Source organism: Macrosteles quadrilineatus, unplaced genomic scaffold (assembly GCF_028750875.1).
Source record: "Macrosteles quadrilineatus isolate MER2022 unplaced genomic scaffold, UCM_ALF_1.0 Scaffold_14__1_contigs__length_3811126, whole genome shotgun sequence".
In the NCBI taxonomy this organism is placed as follows: domain Eukaryota; kingdom Metazoa; phylum Arthropoda; class Insecta; order Hemiptera; family Cicadellidae; genus Macrosteles; species Macrosteles quadrilineatus.
Window position 1 is genome coordinate 1,628,892 of NW_026542607.1, and position 20,327 is coordinate 1,649,218.

Below are 20,327 nucleotides of genomic sequence, written 5' to 3' on the forward strand. Positions count from 1 at the left end.
TTCAGGTATTATGTTCTCAGACTAAAAAGGATGTTTTAAAGCAACTCAAAGCAATACAGAAATATTTAGTCGACAGAAACGCAAACCATAAGCAAACGTAAATACCTTAGCAAGAACTAAAAATCATACCTAGGCTTATCACTTTACCATAGGATGAGAGAGGTATAGGTGCAGTATAGGCTACCAAGTCAATGATAAAACATATTCCTATGTACATTCACCATAATTATGAACTACAAACAATTTGAAGGAATGTTGAGTAACGCGCATTAAAACTTCAGATTGCACATTAGGTTACAAGTGATGCTTACATTTTCAATAACTTAAATAGTAATACTTCAAATAATTTATCATCAACATAAATTACCGTAAAAATTAAAAAATTCTTGATGATGCATGCTTTAAAAAGTTGCAAACTCCACAATGAAGAGGTATATATATATATATATATATATATACTGCACTTAGTATGCATTTAGTATGCTGTAGTCTACGACTATTATACATAAGACACCAAAGTACCTTGAGCAGTAACCTTCAACAAAGACAACTAAGTGTCCACCGGAAGACAATGTCAAAGACCTTTAAACCAACAATGTTATTCATCAGCTGAGTAAGATAGTTGGTATGCGAGGTGGTAACCGGACAATAACAATGTGAATCATAGATAGGCGCTGTACGTTGTCTCGCGTTGTTAATTATTAGTATCTCCATCTTTTATTCAGAGTATATCATGAAACGTTGTTTTATTCATCGTAGTTTAATTTACAAAAACTAGCATTTTCAATAAATTATGGTATACATTTGTTATTAAATTAATGGTACATCAATCGTGTCATACTACGCGCTAAATGTAGAGCACACAGCTTATAGGGTATTGTATATTAGTGATTCATTGTTAAAATAAATTACTATGAGAAACTACTGGTTTAGTTTGAATTTAGGACTTGTGTCTTGTATGGAAAAGGGTTCAAATCCTGATGATCAAAAATACATATATAAACTGCAATATGCTGCTGTACGAAATGGCTCGTCGACCACGAATATAAATCTGTAATATATAACATATAAGAAACGGTCATGTACCTATAGTACCTATTACAGTAGTAATGGATTGTTATTTATCTAGGAAATAAAAAATGTATTTCTGAAATGTTCGCGTATTAGAAAACTGTCTCCACCGAAATCCACAGGACAACCCCATAGTATGGTAGCATAAATTACAACAAAGCAATTTTTAGAAATTGTCTATTTCATCAATAACTATACATACATTAAAGTTGTTATTTTCATAAATTTTTGAACCCCCATAAGCTAAATAAAGTAAAAAAGTCAAGTTTACTAGGAACTCCATTCTCTTGTGTAAAGATCTTAGGCCGGGGCCACACGACGCGGATCATCCGGGCGGACGGACCACGCGGATGATCCGCGTGGTCCGACAACACATTGAATCAAATGAGAGTGGCCACACGGGGCGATCCTAAGCCGCCTGGGCGGATTGTCCGCGCCATGTCGCGGATTGTCCGCGCGATCATAAGCCGCGTTGGAGGGGATGACACACGTAGTCTTATGAGAGTGGCCACACGATACGGATTGTCCGCGCGGTTTTAGCTCATTTTCATGCATTTGTAGTGGTTTTTTTTAGTTTATTCTTGTGCATTTCGGTTTATAGGTGTAAAATGTTCGATACAGACAAATCAATAGAACTTGTTAAAGATAATGTGGGATTTCTCATGTTGTACATTTCTCATGAGTATATCTTCCTTAGTTATATGCGGTCAAAGCAATTGAAGTAGCTCGTCAAACGATGCTATCTACATGCGATAGTAACAGAAAAAGACTCCGAACTATGGTTTCGCATGTGCTCGTAAAAGGTTTGGAACACAAATGGTTTATCGGTTATGAAATGATGGACCTAATGATTTCGGTTTGCCTTAGGCTCTAGCTCACCACACGCTTCTAATGCACAAACTAACATACGTGTTTCTTCCATGACTACAACGAGAACGAGTGAACCATGTTACAATCTCAGTACGTAGGCTGGGAAACCTCAACCGGAAGCGGTTCATCCGCTCCGTGTGGCCGGGACATCGTCGCGCGGCTTATGATCGTACGATCATAAGCCGCGCTGACGATCCGCCACGTGTGGCCCCGGCCTTAAATTTTAAATTTGTCATAGATTACAGTGTGACTGGATCGTTGCGAAGTACTTCGGACACGCTAGAATTTGCAGTGCATTTGATTGTAACAAGTTCTCCTTTGTTTAATTTGTTAAAAAATATAATCCCAATCGCAAACTTCATATGATTTTGTAATGAAAATTAAGTGTGTCAGATACAATTTTAATTTTCTATGGAACATATTCATTACAGAAGTAACAACAAAAAACTCTTGTAATGAGAATTAAGAGAGTCAAATAAAATTTGAATTTGCCATGGAAAATGTTCAATGTTCATTTCTAAAGTACTGTAACAATCAAAAACTCAATCCAAATGCACGATTCCGCCAGCGCCTGCAATTAAAACACGCCAACATATCTGCACGACGAGAAACGAATCCAACAATGAAGGCGCACCTCGTTATACACTGTTACCAAACTCAACTGTCGCGTCGCAATACATTGCTAATTGACAAAACAGAACTTATACTTTGCGACAAATACTTCCATAAATAAACTGCGGTTAGCGTGGGTGGTGAAATAGTCCAGAAATAGATCTGTAGTGAACTGCAGAAGAGAAAGGGGGGTGAGAGAGCGAGGATGAAGAGTGGGTTGAATGATTACCGCCCCCTCTCTCTCACAACGATTCATCCTTGTTTACTCTGACGTCACTGGACTACATTCAACAGTTCTGTGTCTGACTCGTCGGGTTTTATTACGTAAAGGTAAACCCGACGTAGAGAAGTGTTTTGAGTGATTTTAGTGACAAATAGTATGTTCTATGATCGAAAGATAGGATGAACGTGTTTTAAGTGTTATATTTTAATATTATAGTAGTAGTCATTCATTTACAGTATATGATGTTCTAATTTTTTTTCATAAATTAGGAACCTACAAGTTCAATGAGCCTCTATAGAGAGTGTATCTACTTTATTGTGTTATGTGTGTCTAAATCTTAACCATTGGAATTTTAATTTTTTATGTAAACCGTCCAAACCCTGATCTTGGTACATCTAGATTTTGTTTGATAGCATCATTAATTAATTACCAAATTTCGAAGAACATTTGGGTTCAGCAACGGTCTTGCTTGAAATCAAATTAGTATCCTTTAGCACCCAGATCATAACCCAGATAATTATTGAGGCTATGTCTTCTATTATTGTTTCCTCGGTTCTTTGAAAGTTGATAGTTATGTAAAACCATAATATAGTTTACATTGATTTGTTGCCATATTAGAATTACAAAGCGTTTAACGATACGACAACGTTAGAAAGAGAGTTTTCTTTGGCATGCACCAAGTTACATCAATGAGATTCTATACAACTCGACCTCACATGTAAATTATTTTAGACGCGCAGTTATAGCTCCCCTCAGAATATTTTAAAATGAATTTCCTGGAGACGAATATAGTACTATGTTAAACGTTAAATGCTAAAAGAAGACTAAAACCAACCCATTATTGTGGTGCTGACATTCCAGCCAACACCAAATTTTTACCAAGCTTTACACAATAAACATTAGTGCTACTGTTAAATATGTTTTATTGCTTAATGTGACGTAGAAACAATTACACATTGTAAATTCACTAGTCCAAAATCTAACAAAACCTTTAACTACATATAAAGTTAAATAACTAAATACGATATTCTACATTAATAAATTATAATCTCAAATGCATTTTGCAACGGTTTTAACGACAATATCTTTACATTTATTTTACATAATAAAACACCAATAAAAAAAAAAACAAAAAATAACCAAAATACCAAAATTAGTGTCAAGAAACAAGCAATTTTAAAGTCAACCCCCATAACCGTTAACAAACAGAAATACGAGACAACCGACCCCAGTCCACATTAATTAAGGGTTGTTTATTTTGTTTCGGAACCCTCCTCGCCCACAAATGCAATGCTAACACATCAGGAGAGTTTTAATTTCTAAGTCAACACACGCTCCTATAAATTACACTTGGACACGTGACTCGAACACTAGGGGTAGTGAAATATAGATAGGGGTTGGTAAATGTGTATGTGTTTCAACGTAGGGGGTAGTTTGAACAGTAATGTTGTTTGGGTAGCCCTGTGGTTATGGCTCGCCTTACAAACAAAAAGTCGCTTATTTTAACGAGAAACCCGATTTTTGACAGTTTGAATCCAAGGCCAAGTTCTATTTATATTGGCTAAATAAACAGCTAATCTTCAACATGAATGCTATCAGGATCATATCACTTCATTCTACCATGTGTGTTTTATCATAGACAAAAAGAATTAAATAAAGAACGTCAGCTGTGCTGCGGTTACCATAGCTTCTGGCGCACACCGCTTGGAGCGCCATGTATTTACGGCGTACACGCTACGTAAACTACAGCGGTGTGCGCTATGGTTATATCTACAGGGTGAATAAAAAGTCAAGACCCCCCCCCCCTCTAATATTTGTCCAAGTAAATATACAGAGACATCCTTTTGGTGGTCGTGCAATCGTAGCATGAAATTTCATTTTATGATTTTGAAATTTTTGACTGTCCCCCCAAAGGGGGGATTTGGGTGGTAACTCAAATATTTTAAATGTAAACCCCCTGCAAGTGACACCTCATTTTGAAGGGTTTACAAAAACTTAAAGAATGGCGAAAACTAGAGGTCGCTATCTCTTCTCTATCCAAAATGGTAGCCCATCAAATGTTGTGGAAAACCAATGGTAAAATTGGGTCGTAATGGTAATATTGGCTACCATTTAGGATAGAGAAGAGGTAGCGAACTCTGGTTTCACCATTCATTAAGTTTTTGTAAACACTTCAAAACGAAGTGTCACTAAATGGGGATTTACATTTAAAAGTTTTGAGTGCCCCCACAAAAGGGGGATATGGGGGGCAACTAACAAATTTTCAATGTAAACCTCGATCAAGTTACACCTTATTTTGAAGTATTTACAAAAACCTAAAGAATGGTGAAAACCAGAGTTTGCTATCTCTTCTCTATCCAAAATGGTAGCCAATATTACCATTACGACCCAATTTTACCATTGATTTTCCACAACATTTGATGGGCTACCATTTTGGATAGAGAAGAGATAGCGACCTCTAGTTTTCACCATTCCTTAAGTTTTTGTAAACCCTTTAAAATTAGGTGTCACTTTCAGGGGGTTTACATTTAAAATATTTGAGTTTCCCCCCAAATCCCCCATTTTGGGGGGACACTCGAAAATTTCAAAATCATAAAATGAAACTTCATGCTAAGATTGAACGACCACCAAAAGGATGTCTCTGTATATTTACTTGAAAAAATATTAGATGGGGGGGGGTCTTGACTTTTTATTCACCCTGTATGTTATTGGCTAAAGTAACAGCTGATCTTTATTAAAATGCTACAAGAATCATCTCACTCCAATTTACTACACAGCTTGTATTCCAAATTCAGCTTGTAATACTTTATGCTTCGTTGCTGACTCAATAGTATGACTAATGATTATGATTATGGTCGTATTTGAAGGTTGCTGGTCCGATTCCGAGCGAGCTCTAATCTGCTCTACCACCATTTACCACTATAAAATCAGGTAATTGTGCTATCTGCAAAGGTGCAACGAGAACAGGGTTTAGACCGACAAAGTCAGCTCTATTAAGTAGAAACAGAATCAGAATCAATCTTTATTTTCTGTAAACATTTTACAATAATTTAGTAAACAAAGTCAATGGTTGTACTAATTTACAACTTTTAATGGCCGGGGGCAGAGCTCTAGGACAAAATGTTATAACATCTAGCTGACCTAACACTTCTCGGCTCACTAGTAATTTTGCGTGAAATCTCAGCCGATATGGTCCAGTGGTTTACACGTGATGGTCAGCAGGAATCTTATTTTAATACTGTATAAATTAACTTCAATCATATCCTTTAAATCTAGTCTGTGATAAACCAACATTTAGTTGATGCGAGACATCTTCGTGCAGTGAGGTTAGCAAATGTCTGTCTTGGAAAGTAAATTCAATTTACACACTTTCCATTTACAGTAATTTACGCCGCTCAGCCAACAATGTTCCCGCTATCTCTCTCACTCTTTAATCGACTAAATAAACTCTGTTCGTTTGGCTTTTACTCGATTAAATTGCTTGGATTACAAATAAAGTTAATTGCGTTCTATGTTCTTGGATCTCGATGTTTGTTTGTAAGCATCAACATTGACCATTAACATAGACGTTTGAAATAAACATAAATTGAAAATGGTTTAAGATAACAATTAACCCTAATGAGATGCTTATGTGTAATGTTGGGTTTAAGTTATATTAATACAGTAGAACACATATCGACCACGTAACTAACTTCATAACTTTAGACCTTTATCTTACAATCTTACAAATGCATCTTTTACAAATGTAAAATAAATAATTGAATAATTAATAAATCTTTACTAAATTACTTAACAACTTGTTAAAAATAAAAGGCAGTTTATGGAGTTATTGTAGAACACATAATTTCTTGCAACAGGTTACTATCGATTACAACTTATATCCATGCATGTTGAAGCCTTCCGGAATTGGTAATCAATTATAACAGGTTACCAATAATGTACACGTCCAAAGCATTTTAATTTTTTCTGTCAATGCTAAGAATAAGTAATTTTTTAAAGTAATTTTGCTGTAATAAGTAATTTTTCTCTTCCTGATATCCAATGTAAAGAATCAAAAGCAAGAAAATAGAGACAAATTAAATCTCATTTAAACTTATCTCGATGGACCTACCACCTGAAAGAAATAGGACCACTTCCCTACAACTTGCGATGAAAACTGTCCGTTGGCTAATATAAAATAATTATCATCAAATATGATCTGTGCAACGTCTTAGAATAGGTTCATCGCCAAAACAAATCTTAAGTTAAAACAGAACCACGAATCAAGTAAAATAGTTTAGTTTTGCAGGTGTAATCCCGGAATGAAGAGTGGACAGTGCCTTTCCATTGTTCCGGGGTATGATGTTTTAAGTTATGCAAAAATTGTGTAGACAATTGAATTCCGTTGTACAACGCTACTAAGTTGTATTAATCCTCGACTCAAGATTTACCTTCTTCCAGAGGAAACGCATGTAATTAGTTAACATAATTAACGCAGGATATGGAAATGATTCATTTACGAGTGCATACCGGACATCCGAACTAGTTAGGAGTAACTCAGTGTTCTGGAAACTAATTATTAGGAGCTAAGTTTTGGAGGTTTCAGTCTTTTAACAGCCACACGTTTGATGAAAACTCTAAGCTAATTGTAATACAATTTAATGACGCATGCAAAAATATCTTATTATTTAGTATTTAAAATTTAATGTTGTGCTACGTGATATTGGAAAAATGTAAGTTGATTTCAACACTTCCAAGTCGGCCGATTATGGGACAAATGCAAAATTGACTCTTTTATATTTAGATTAACGTTTTTGATTGAATAATACATATTTTGTTTTCTCGGATAACAAATTGATCAAAATCTTCAATTATTCATAAGATTTCCACCCTTAAGTTTATTTATTCAATGTGGCTCAACTGATGTATTTTACTTTTAAATTGCCCTGTCTTACTCACTGATCAGGCAATTTGCCTCAATTTAAGGTGAACCACGCTATAGCTTCCTTGACTAACTCAAGAAAAGGAACTGTTTTTGGCTTTGAAACAAACCAAATTTTATGTTGATCATTTTTTTTTTTATTTAAAGCTATTCCACATACCACACACCAAACGAATATTTAAACCTACTGTTAGTAACTACCACAATTTACACCAAGCCTTACCTCATGGCCGCTACTGTCCTCGTAGCAACAGCCGAAGCAGTTACAATATCTGACGCACCAAGTTCTCAAGTTGAAGTGACAAGCGAAGAGGCACCTGCTCAACATGGTTCACATCACCGCTGAAGACATAACGCTTCACGCAGCACACTAGTGTATGGTATCAGGTATCGTTCATATTGCAGGCACTCTGCTACCACACTACACTCCTACACTTCAATTGATGCACAGAATGAATTAGCACACTAGAAATTTTGTTCTGTGCTTTTCGTGTACACTTGGTGTTTTGGAATTACACTTTTGCACTTTTTCGTAGAGTTTGTGCTATAAACGATTTTCTAGGTATGTCTAAGAGGAAAACAGGTACCTTTCTGTTAAACGAACCACAATAATGTTAGGTTGGGTTATTTATGTTTATATATATATATATATATATATATATGTAATATATATTTATTTATTTATTTATTTAACATAACCTAAGCTAACCTCATCAAGTCGTAGTCAGTATAAAAGAAAATTACCAAAAAAAAGAAAATAAATTATTAATTATTGTTTTAAATTTAGGCTGTGTTAAGGAGAGGAGAAACTACTGTGGACACCACAGATAGAGTTAGAGTTATTATTTTTATTTTAAGTCTGTCCTTAGATATGTTAATGTGTACACCATCATTGCTTCGTTAAGAGGTTGAAGTTTCTCGCTCAATTAATCCACAAAGGTAACATCGTACCGCATTCTGAACATTTTTTTAATTAAGTTTTTGGACCATTGGAACTTTTTACACCATTGGGATCAATCTTGTGTGTTTTTGTGGACTTTTACATAGCTTACAACAAAAATACACCCGACCTAACTATACTCGAGGAAGCGAACCTGCAGACTAAGAATTACAGTTATTGAATGCTATAGTGCTATCTTATTCCTATAGATTGATTGGAAAATAATAAAACCACATTTAGTCATTGGTAATTGGCAAAACAAAATGTGGAGAGGGTTATTTGTGGCATCAAGAAATTAATATCACTATATCGTATTCGTACACCAAACAAAGTTCCAAATAGTAAACAAAATATTCGGACCTAAAAAACATCGCACCCGAAACAGATCCTTGTGGTACCCCATCACAAGCCCCGCCCATCCGTCTATCAGTGCTATCACAATACATCACAATCAACAGCGCGTTGAAGAGTTCCTCTGTGTCAGCGGTGCTGCGGCTATTTTGATCCCGTTCAGGGTCGTTTGAAAATTAAATGCCACAACATAAACAAGGAAGCAGGGCAAAGTGTGCCGACCTTTGCTATTTGTGATCGCGACTGAAGTTCGTAGATGCGGTGGTTTCCACTTTTTCATGGTGGGATTTTTAACATGTCACTGGAGGAAACAAAAGATTATTTCGGTTAGTATGGTGGATATCGAGAGTAGTAAGATAGCTATTTAGTTAAAAAAAAAAAAAAATAGAAGAGTATATTTTTCTAAACTTCCAGCAAAATAGTGTAAAACCAAAATCACTACATATCTTTTTTCAAACCCCGGTAAACTGTCAATAATCGTGTAAACCTCAAAATTATTTTATAAATCAAGATTCTTCAACCATATACTTTATTAATGGTAGTTTTGAGTCAAGTATTGTATATTTTACTTCGATATTGGTTTAGAATTTCTAGCATACTTCATTCTAAAAAAAATCAGCAATTAATTGTAGCATGAAACCAACATCGCCTTAATCGCGGAAATTGTCACTAATAGCGTCAATGTTAATATTATCTAAGTAATGGAGATTATTTTACTATCTAATGTATTGATAATAGCTGTAGTTACGATTTACATTATCAGGTGTTGCTGACTATTTCCATCAATACTATTGAAAGACAAAGCTTTTACGACGTTTCGGGATCTGTAATATGACTCTACGTGAGAAAGTATTTACAACATATTCACCTGAGGAAGGGATCAAAAATCAAATCACGAAAGGTTATGACAATTTTGTTCACAGTATTACTATTGGGAAATGTCTACAATATTCAATCATTTGTGTAACGTAAACTCGCCGTTGCTAATAACGAACTGCAATTATAGAGTGTTTTTATTTTCTAAATGACACACAATAGTTCACCGAGATAAAATATTTTTGCTTTAGCACTTTCCAACTTTTGCAAAACCACACAAATAGGCCTATGTCCAAAGACTCCAAAAATATCAACATTTGAGAGGAAATCGTAGAAAGAACTCCACTGACCCCACAATACAAAATTCTACCGTATTAAGATAACATGGGGATGCCACTAACGATGTAACCATGTAAACGAAAATGTACAGAGGAAAGTGATACAATGAAGTGACGTCGAGAAAGATGTTAAGTATGATAATAGGCTTATGTAAGGCTGAGTTGTCAAGGTCTTCCCACGAGAAACCTTGCTTTGCTACGATTCTGGTCCGAATTGAACCAATGTGAAAAATATATAAACCATTCATTAAGGGATACGTATTAAGATATAAACTAACTAACGTATGATTTAAGAGGAATATCTATACCAAGAAAATTCTACTAATAGATCTGCTCTCTATTGTTCGTCAAGTAGTTTTTTGTAGTTCTTGTAAGATGTCTTATTTTAAAAATATACAAATCATCTACAGGTTATACAATTAAAAAATAATAACTACCGATGACTTTTGGTTGGTAAGAGTTAATAAAAAGAAGGTTCTTCTAATCGGGACCTGTCCATTCTTGGCAACTGTTTGAGATCTTTCTTTAAAAAATTCGCTATCCATTAAAATCTTATATAATTACAACTTTTGAATTTAACGTAATTAATTTGGCAGGGTTCTTGAATAAGGAGAATGATTTCATTGCATAAGTGACCTTTATTTTTGGTTTCTTTGTAAAATCTCTCATAACAATAATTGTCTTCATTAAATTATTGTTTAGCTCAAAACAAACATTTTAATTTGCAAATTCTACGATCGTTACAAAAAATGAAAAATCGCTTGAAAATGTGAGCCTCCATCGTCAAGGGTTATTGTCGGGTTCATAAACTGGTGGTTAAAATCCAACCTAAAGCCATCGATAAGAAGAAACGATAGGTCCCGTAAGTGATGTGAAAGAAAAAAATACCATTAGGAAAGTCAAACAGGAAAATTTAATCCACTTCATATTGTACCATAGATTAACCCTAGCAGTGGCCAATGTTAGAAGTGGGGAATGGCCAACCCATTTTGGCGATTTTGCAGACCATTTTTTGAAAATTCGTAAAAATTCAACCGTACAAGTAAACCTAGCCAACCTCATATTCATTTTGTTCGGAAAGAACAGGAGAATCTAGAAATAGTAATATCATAATGATTTAGATAGTGTATTTTATCGGTAAAGTGAAAAAATAAAAAAATTTGAATTTTTTTTGTTGAAATTTCAAAAGCGGCCTCTGCATTTTTTTTCTACGGATTTTTTTATGGGAAATTCATTATATACATTTTGTAGACAATCTAATTCCCTACATAGAAATATATAACATGTTAGGAAAATATTTTTTTTTCTAAGTTTTTGGGGCGAAATATAATGACAAACGGAGAACCGAAAAAATTGAAAACCGTACAGTGTTAGTTTATGTAGTAAAAAGTTCTATAATATATGTGTATACTAATAATGATATATACATGTTTGTAAAGCCAATGAAGTAAGAAATCAAAAAAAGTCATAAAGTTTATGGTAAAAATAATTTTTTACCTATAAACATACGTATATAAAATAATGTTTTTATATTTTAGCGATTTCTCGAGAAAAAAATTCACAGTACTTAGTATACAACTTTTGTACCGAATTTGTTTACTTCAAACCAACATAATAATCTTGTAGTGTATTCAATTAGGCCTACCTACATAAAAATGTATAAAATGTTAGAAATATTTTTTTTGTAGGTACGTAATAGGGACATAATAATACAATAACCGCAAAACCGCAAATAAGTGTAAACTATAGCCTACAGTGTTTGCTTGTGTTGTGAAACATTATGTAGGCTGATGATATGTAGCCTACATATTTGTAAAGCTAATGAAGTAAGGAATCCAAAAAAGTCATAAGTATGATGGTAAAAATTTATTTTCACCTATGATTATGTATCAATTTGACAACGTTTTGAATTTTTTGCGCATTTCGAGAAAATAGAGTGTGCAGTATTTAGTAGCCTATATAATTTTTTTACCAATTTTTTTACACCCAAACCAATATAAACATGTTGTAGTGTATTCATTTACCTTTATACAAATGTATAACACCTTGGGTAAATCATTATATAGCATAGGCCATATATAGCATCTCTGAATGTCAGAATCATCATTTTTGAACATGATTCTAACAAAATACAGTAGTAGGCCTATTTAGTATAGGCTATAACTTTTTTACAAAATTTTTTACCCCCAAACCATTGTAAACATGTTTTAGTGTATTCATTTACCTTTATAAAAATGTATAACACCTTGGGTATATCATTATATAGGTACAACAATCTCTGAATGTCAGAATCGTCATTTTAGGACATGATGCTAACAAAATACAACCTTTTATGAACACTATTCCACACAATTCAGTAATATTTATGCATGAAGATAACTGTTATACACACACACAACACTTCACTTACACTAACACTACGAACTAATAACATATTTAGTAATAAATCGCGGATAAAACTATTACTGGCAACAAACAACACAAACAAACAATGGCAATACAAGACAGCTGACAGACCTCAGCAGTAATGACTCACGACTCACTTCACTTCACTTCCGTCGTCTACATGCGAGCATACAGAAATAACCCTGAGTGCAGGGCTGCCACTCTCTGAATCTAAATTTCTTCCTCTTCAAAATGATATACTATATGACTAGTAATAATAACTTTCACTGTATATAATTCGTATTTTCCATACTGTCACCAGACGACTGTTGGCCATTTGTTAGAAATTTCGAAAACAGCTGTTTTCATAAAATCGTACCGATTGTGCAATCAATATTTAGTTATAAATATCACTACCACAATGAAGATAAAATCAATGGCTATCCAGTGGTACCACCCGCAACATCCCAAGACGAAAATTACGCGAGCAGGGTAATGCCAAACAAGACGTGTTTTGCCAGTTCCCAAGTGTCGGCTGCAAAAGTCGTACCGCGCCAAAATTTCATTTGATTTCTAATCGTCGTGACATTGTTATATACCTGCTACAGGGTTTGTTTATGTAATCAAATGAAAGTTCAGAATGTGATCTTTCGAATGGTATATATATTATTCTAATCTGAGTTGATTGTAAGTGTTTTTTTTACCGTTAAAAAAATGTCGGCCCATACCGTAACCAGACGACTTTGGCCATTCTAAGCATCAACGTCATACCGTAACCAGACGACGGTTGGCCACTGCTAGGGTTAAAAGAATATACTCTACCAAATAATGTGTGAAAATTCTCACACTTTTCAACCAGCAGATAGCGGATAAAACACTTGCTCAAAAACTAATAAAACTCGAAAACCAAACATTCCTAACCAATGTAAATACACGAGTATAAAACCAAACGAAGACTCTAACGTAAACACAGCGACAGACGTGCTGAACTGGCTGAACGCTGAAGTCTGTTACAATATCAAACACTCAGAATAGCTTGGAGTGTATATGGAGTGTTTGCCGTTCTCATACAAACAACGTCGAGCGGCTCATTCTACAAAATATATACAAAGTTTCCTTCGTTGCGAACACCACGAATATGAAACTGAAAGTAGTAAAAATAATGGTTTTGAAAGTATTGGTTTGATTTCTTGTCAATTTATTTCGGATTCACCCACAAGTGAAGCATAATAGCTTTGACTAATTATTAAGTATAATATCGTTAGGGTCTGAAGTGAGTCCTTCCCACAATAGCTCTAGCCAATTATAAAGCATTAGGCTATTTAGCATAAAGTTTTCATTAGAGATTAAGACATTTCAATTAAATTTATGTCGAGGGCGGTGTTTTTACGTTATGCATGGTTTTTAATTTATATTTTAAAATCTTTGACCAAATACACCATATGATTAGAAACATTATCTTATTTCTATTACATAAATGAACAAACAGGAAAGCACGTGCAATATGTCCTTAAAGAAAAGGAGTACAAAATAGTCTCAACATCACCAACACGAATCAACCGCCAACAATTCAGATTTTAAAGTAGGGTAAGAAGTTGATTTACTTTATTTAAGTCAATGATCTAATTAAACTGAGGGAAATGAGTGCATATACGTCTTGCCCCAAATGATAAATAAAATTTGTTCACTACCGTACCATTATTTAAGCAAACTAATTCCCCAAACGTAAATTTCATGGCGAAACAACTATTAGATTAGTTGCAAAACAAATTCAAAACTTGCTAGAAATGTATTTTGCCCATTTAAATTACTCCCTTTTTGACGCACGCGAACGCGCTATGGAATCTTGTTTATTAGAGGCAACGTTTGTAATTTGCCCACCTTTATATACTTCCCTAATCAATCCCGTGCTTAATCACGTGGCAGTTGTCATATAATTATCAGCTGATTTTGTTGTCATACTTAACAGCTGATAAAAACCGGATTAATGTAGAATCAACTGTACAGTACTCGAGTAGCCTACCTGTAATTTAGTAGGTAGTTGACATTAACCAAAAATCGAGTGGAGTAGTAACAGCTACTTAAAATACTGCATGTAGATTTTTTTATTGTAAAATCTGAAGCTAGTTCTTATGTTTGTGTATTTATTGTCCGGCGAACTTGAAGAATGTTTTTAGTAATTAAATGTTTCAATTTTGTTTTAAAGTAAATTTACAAAGTATATTTTATTATATATCAATAAACAAGTATATAGATTTTTTAAATAGGCCTAAGTTATTTTAGAAAAAAGGTTAAAATTATTTAATAGTTGGTGTTGGTAAATATGTGGCTAACACCAAACGGACATTTACGTAGCCTACCTTAAGATATTTTAGCGGGTCCATAGGTATGACAAATCTATAAATTAATGCGGTCCACAATCTATTTAGGTCCTCGCCTATCAAAACGTTGATAAAAGTAAAAGTGCGCTACTATCAAAATTATTTTTTCAAAAAAATGTTTTAACATTTTAACCCCACTATCTCCATTTACTCTTAAGTAATTATGGCTCACGATGCTGAATCATTCAAATTTCTGTTATTGAACGTCCACTATCTCAGATGGAAAGATTGAATAGCAAGCGTACTACAGCCATTGTATTACTCATATGCTATGGTCCATTATAATCACTTAATAGCTTTCAACGATTGCGATAAGCCGGTGATAAGGTAATGGCTCTTTGTCAACCATATTGTTCTGCAACGATCTTTAAATTGAAATTCTTTACTTAACTATTCAAGTTCATGAGGGCTATTATTGCTGGTGCCTGCAAACGCAAAGCTAGAAATATACGATTTCGATGACAAAATACAAGTTCCAAACGATTAATAAAGATGTTTCTAAATTGTACATTTACAACTGTTGGGCATATGACATATTATTATAGAGGAGTTTTCTACAAAGGTCCTCCTTTCTCGGAACCTATCATCTTTTTTCCTACATAAGTAGAAAGTAGACCAGCAGCATGAAATGATTTTTGAAACGATCGGTTTGTGTCGCGGTCATATCAAAGCTAAAAGCAATTGTTGATTTGGTGAATTTGAATCCATGTTCTCCTGAGTATAAGTTAGACGATTTAACCGTCTAACCAGAATGTTAGACTATATGATCTAAAAACCGTAATAAAAAAAATTGAAATTTAAAATCATTAAAATGTCCTTTATTTTACAAAGCATGAAAAGGAGGAATTTTAAATTATACAGTATACATCATTCAACCCAATACGAGAGTTAGTTGTAGTAGAGGCAAGTGAGCACTATGCCTCTTATCTGTGTTTTTAGCTAAAAGTGTTAAATAATTTTAGTACAATTTGACAAGAAACGTACAAATTTATAGTTTTTACCGCTGCCAGTCCACTTGTATCTAATTGAAGTCAACATCTCCATAAATTTGAACAATATTTAAATAAACCGTCAACAACAAAGCAATATTAAACATTATAGTCTACACCTCCCCACTTAATTTACTCCACTTTACAACTTCAACTGTAGTACAGATTACGTTAGAGAAACCATCATCTGGGAAACATCAACATGTCTTGAAGCTGTTTCGCTTATCAGTGTGATAAACTAATACCAGATAATTGCCGCAGCCACTTCTCCATTTTGGCGTTGGACATGTTATACGGTTGCGAGTTCAATAAACGCTCGTTAATCCGAACCTAAACCAATATGAACTTCAAGAGATCCCACTTAATCCGTACTTTATGATATAAGTTTCTAAGCATTTCATACAGCTTAATGCACAATAATTGTCACAAAACGTGTTTGCTATGTACTAGCATTGACTATAACAGAAAATTCGGTGTATAGTCAATGGTACTAGTTTATTTAGTTTGCTTTCCGGTGATGAGTTTTGTTTCTGGTCCAAAAGAAGGATTGTTTCAACGCATCCGAAATATCGACTAATATCTTCTGCAGTACCAACGACGCAGTCATCTCCCAACGAGTCAAAGACCAAGATTTGACAACTAGAACTTGAAAATCTACCTTGAAATAAATATACAATTTGCCTGTACCATTGACTATACACCTGTACGTAGCGAAAAGCTACGACGATTTCGGTAGTATTTTTATTTTCATATTTACAGCATAAAAATTCCAACTCAAACTTTACTAGCTGCATTTCTATCGGCGACGCTCAAGATGTAACTCTCAATAACTCTATAACTCGCTGTACGCTTCCTACTCCCGGAAAACTAGAATTCCGATCAAAATTGCTTCCTGTATTTACTAAATGTACGCTTATTTCAATCTGTATTGTCCATAAATGAATCAACGAATGTCCAAACCCCCAGTTTTGTGCAGTACAGTATTGGTTACATTGTCTTCTAGTACATAATAATCTACCAAATTGCAATCAGCTTTTCAAGAAAGATTCTTGCTAAAAGTCACTGAATTATTTTTGGCTATAAACTGTTGCGTTGCGGAAAGTATACAAAAATACTTTTCGTGGAATAACACATAGATGATTAAGAAGTTATTACCAAGTAAATTTTTCGCAACAGAATGGTAAAGAGTGTTTTACTTAACTTTGTGGTTCAATAAGTCCCTATAACAAAATGTTGATATAGTGAGACGGGTTTCAAGAGTAGCTTTTAAGAACCATTTTCTTCCCCTCTACGTCCTACAGCATTGCGATACGCGGACAATACTCAGTTCTATTGTAATACTCTGTACTAAACTCGAAAGGCCAACTGTTAACACGAATGCAGTGAATATAATTACAAACACATGTGCAACCTCCATGTTCTGCTAAAGTATATGGCGCTATCGAGAGCAATACATATTCAGTGGAATTGTAAAGCTGCCAAAACAGTTCGTACTCGTTGCAGTGGTTTGATATAATGAACTGCAAAATAACCTTCAATAAGTTACAGTATATTTTGCCGATTACGTGTTCACAAAAACAGATAATTTGCCATGAAAATTGATTAAAGGTCAATCATTTATCTAAGAATAGATGATCCATAAAATTACACAATTTACTAGATCGAAACATTGTCTTGTTTTCTAGGTTGTTCTTTTTTAAATTGGATTCCACGCTTGTTGGTTATAGAGCTATTTGGGCACCAATAAATGGGTTTGAATTTTAAAAAAGTTATCAAAGCTACAAAATACACTAATTTTTTATTCATATTTGGGTTAAAATTCACCTTGGTTACAGGTACTTATTTGAAAATTAATTGTGATTCGAGATATAGTTTGTTGTCTTCAATGTTATTCTTAAGGAGAGTAAGCTATTTATAGAGGTTTCTCAATTATGTGCCACCCCTATTAACTAGACAAACTTATTTATTTCGTTGAACGCTTTTGCCTTAAAATAAAAACAGCAATTGTTTGGATTTGTAGGGGGAATGCTGCACGGAACCTAAGAATATACTGGGGGTGGAAGTATATTTACTTATCTATGAACCTGTAATAATGAAAACTAAATTAAGCAACTACAAAATTATCTAAGTGTGCAGGTTTGCAGCGATATGGGACTATAAACTTTAAAACACGGGTTAATTAGTTTGTTATCGAAATTTGCACAATTTAGTTTTCCCAATGACATCCAATGTAACATAACGGGTCATACCGATTGAAAAATAAAACATTTTCTGAATGCGGCATACATGATACACTAATTAACAACTTGTTATATTTATAATATTTGCAATAGCTTTAAGGCACCTGCCTTACATTCAAAAATGGTATTTAATGCCCACTAATATACTTAGCATTGTTAGTGTTGTGTGTATAGTGTAATTTATTATGATTGCATTTCCACAATATAGGTAAATTGCACTAATTAATTTGATAACACCAAATCAAACGCACCACACATAAACATCTATGCACTATTTACATCACTATCACTGCCACAAACTTGCTCGGATTAAAAAACAATAAAAACGTCACAATAAACACTCCACTGTAAATAAACGGTGCGAAATATTCCACGACCGACTGAATCTGAATCTACTTTGGCACGTTACAATCTGGACTAATAATAACGCGCCGGTAACACCATCTATCGGCACATCCGTGGACTGCAACGCGAACAGCTGATTGTCGTCTGCACAGTATGGTGACGCAGAGCATCATGGGACGTGTTTATCTGTCAATATCAGCTGATTGGTGATGACAATGCCACAAAGCTATTATGAGAAGGAATGCAAAGAACATTGTCAGTCATATTTGAAAGAATTATCTCCGTGATTTCATATCTTTCGCTTTAACCTAGAAATTAATATTGTTTAGGTTAATGCTGAAATGATTGGACTGATTGAGCTATCCAGCAGTGTGCCAGTAGCATTTGAAAGTTTAAATTTAAAAAAGCACTGATTAAACCATTAATCTAAAATAGGCTATCGGTACTTACTTATTATCCTTATCAACTAAATATAATTTTAAGTTTTATTGTGGTTTACACTTAGTTAATTTGAGGTCTTATATTAAATTTTAAGTTACTTTTGTTAACTTTCAAATCATTAATACAAGTAAATTCTGTTCTTGTGGCATCATAACCAATAATTGAGTTGCGCAATTTAAAACTACAAAAATAAGAAGAAAACATACGTAATCAACACACTCAAACGTTAATGCATGTAAAACACAGGAAAAAAATGTTGGAATACAGTCTACCAACAGATCATCAGCTAGTTAGTCCTACTAATTAGGATCACCCACTTGGACCCAATATATACATTCCATTGTGAAATCTTAAGCTTAGCAACGTGCATCATGTTCGGTAATGCTGAAGTCCGAAGTTGACTAAATTGTTCAAGATTTTATGACTTAATTTTAGGATCACGTGGCAAAAATAACAATCTAAATTAATAAAAAACAAAGTTAAAAAAATTTTATTCCCATTTCCGTGTTTATAATTCAATGGTTAACTTATAGGTACGTATAGCATTATACATAAAATTTTATATTCAAAGGCATCAGAACTATCTAAGGACAAAGATTACAATAAAATATTTTTTGATCAAAATTCTATATAATTAATTATACACATATAATGTGGACTTTAACAAGACAGTAAATAGAACTATCTATAAAATATTAGAATAGTGATCAATGTGATAGGGTTATAGGGATAAAGAGTATCCTTGTATTTATCATTAACACATACAATGCGATAAAAGGTTTATATTTATTTTACTATGAGTTAATTTCCCGATGAAAAGCACAAATTGTATTGAGATACAGATACAGTACAGTACACTAGAACAGTTCTAGTTTGAACAGTACCTAGATTGTTATTCTTATTGCAGTACAGTGGTGCTATCTATGGACGCCCTCATGAACTAAATGCCCATCTATCTACAAACAGCACGTTGTAGCTTACTCATCACGTTGTAGCTTACTCATTTATCAAATGCAATCACTCGACCTTGGCCCTTCATTACCTTAGAATTGAAAGAGTCTAGACACTTTAGAAACGCACTGTATCATCTTAGTTCTAAATATTTAAAATGAGTTTAGATACTGCTAGTAGACATGCTAATGTAAGGTATAATCATTGATGTATATAGTCTAACTATATTAGACTATATATATAGCCATTTCAAAGAAAAGTATAAAGTATACATTGATGGGTATAATAACTACTTGTGGAGGGCACTAATGCTATATTTTAAAGTGTGTTATATTTTTATGTTGCAGTTTGGCTTCATTGAAAAATTCCTGGATACGACAGGAATCAGGAATTGACAGCACCACTATCTATTGGAGTCTCAAAAGATATTTGTTTGACAGAAATCAGAATGCT

The 20,327-nt window shown here is 33.9% G+C and overlaps 1 protein-coding gene across 3 annotated transcripts in view; it reads right to left on the reverse strand.

The window, feature by feature from the left end:
* Positions 1–20,327, reverse strand: part of LOC129004996 (cytohesin-1-like) — a 112,300-nt gene that overhangs the window by 72,219 nt on the left and 19,754 nt on the right. The window contains exons 1-2 of one of the 3 annotated variants that reach the window (XM_054433738.1): positions 18,389–18,506; positions 7,921–8,265 (exon numbers count right to left, since the gene is read on the reverse strand). The exons of 1 other annotated variant lie outside the window; for it this stretch is intronic. In XM_054433738.1, coding sequence (XP_054289713.1) covers positions 7,921–8,025 — 105 coding nt within the window. In that variant the 5' untranslated portion in view covers positions 8,026–8,265; positions 18,389–18,506. Of the gene's footprint in view, positions 1–7,920; positions 8,289–18,388; positions 18,507–20,327 lie in introns of those variants that run through there. One more of the 3 variants, XM_054433737.1, reaches the window with a different exon arrangement.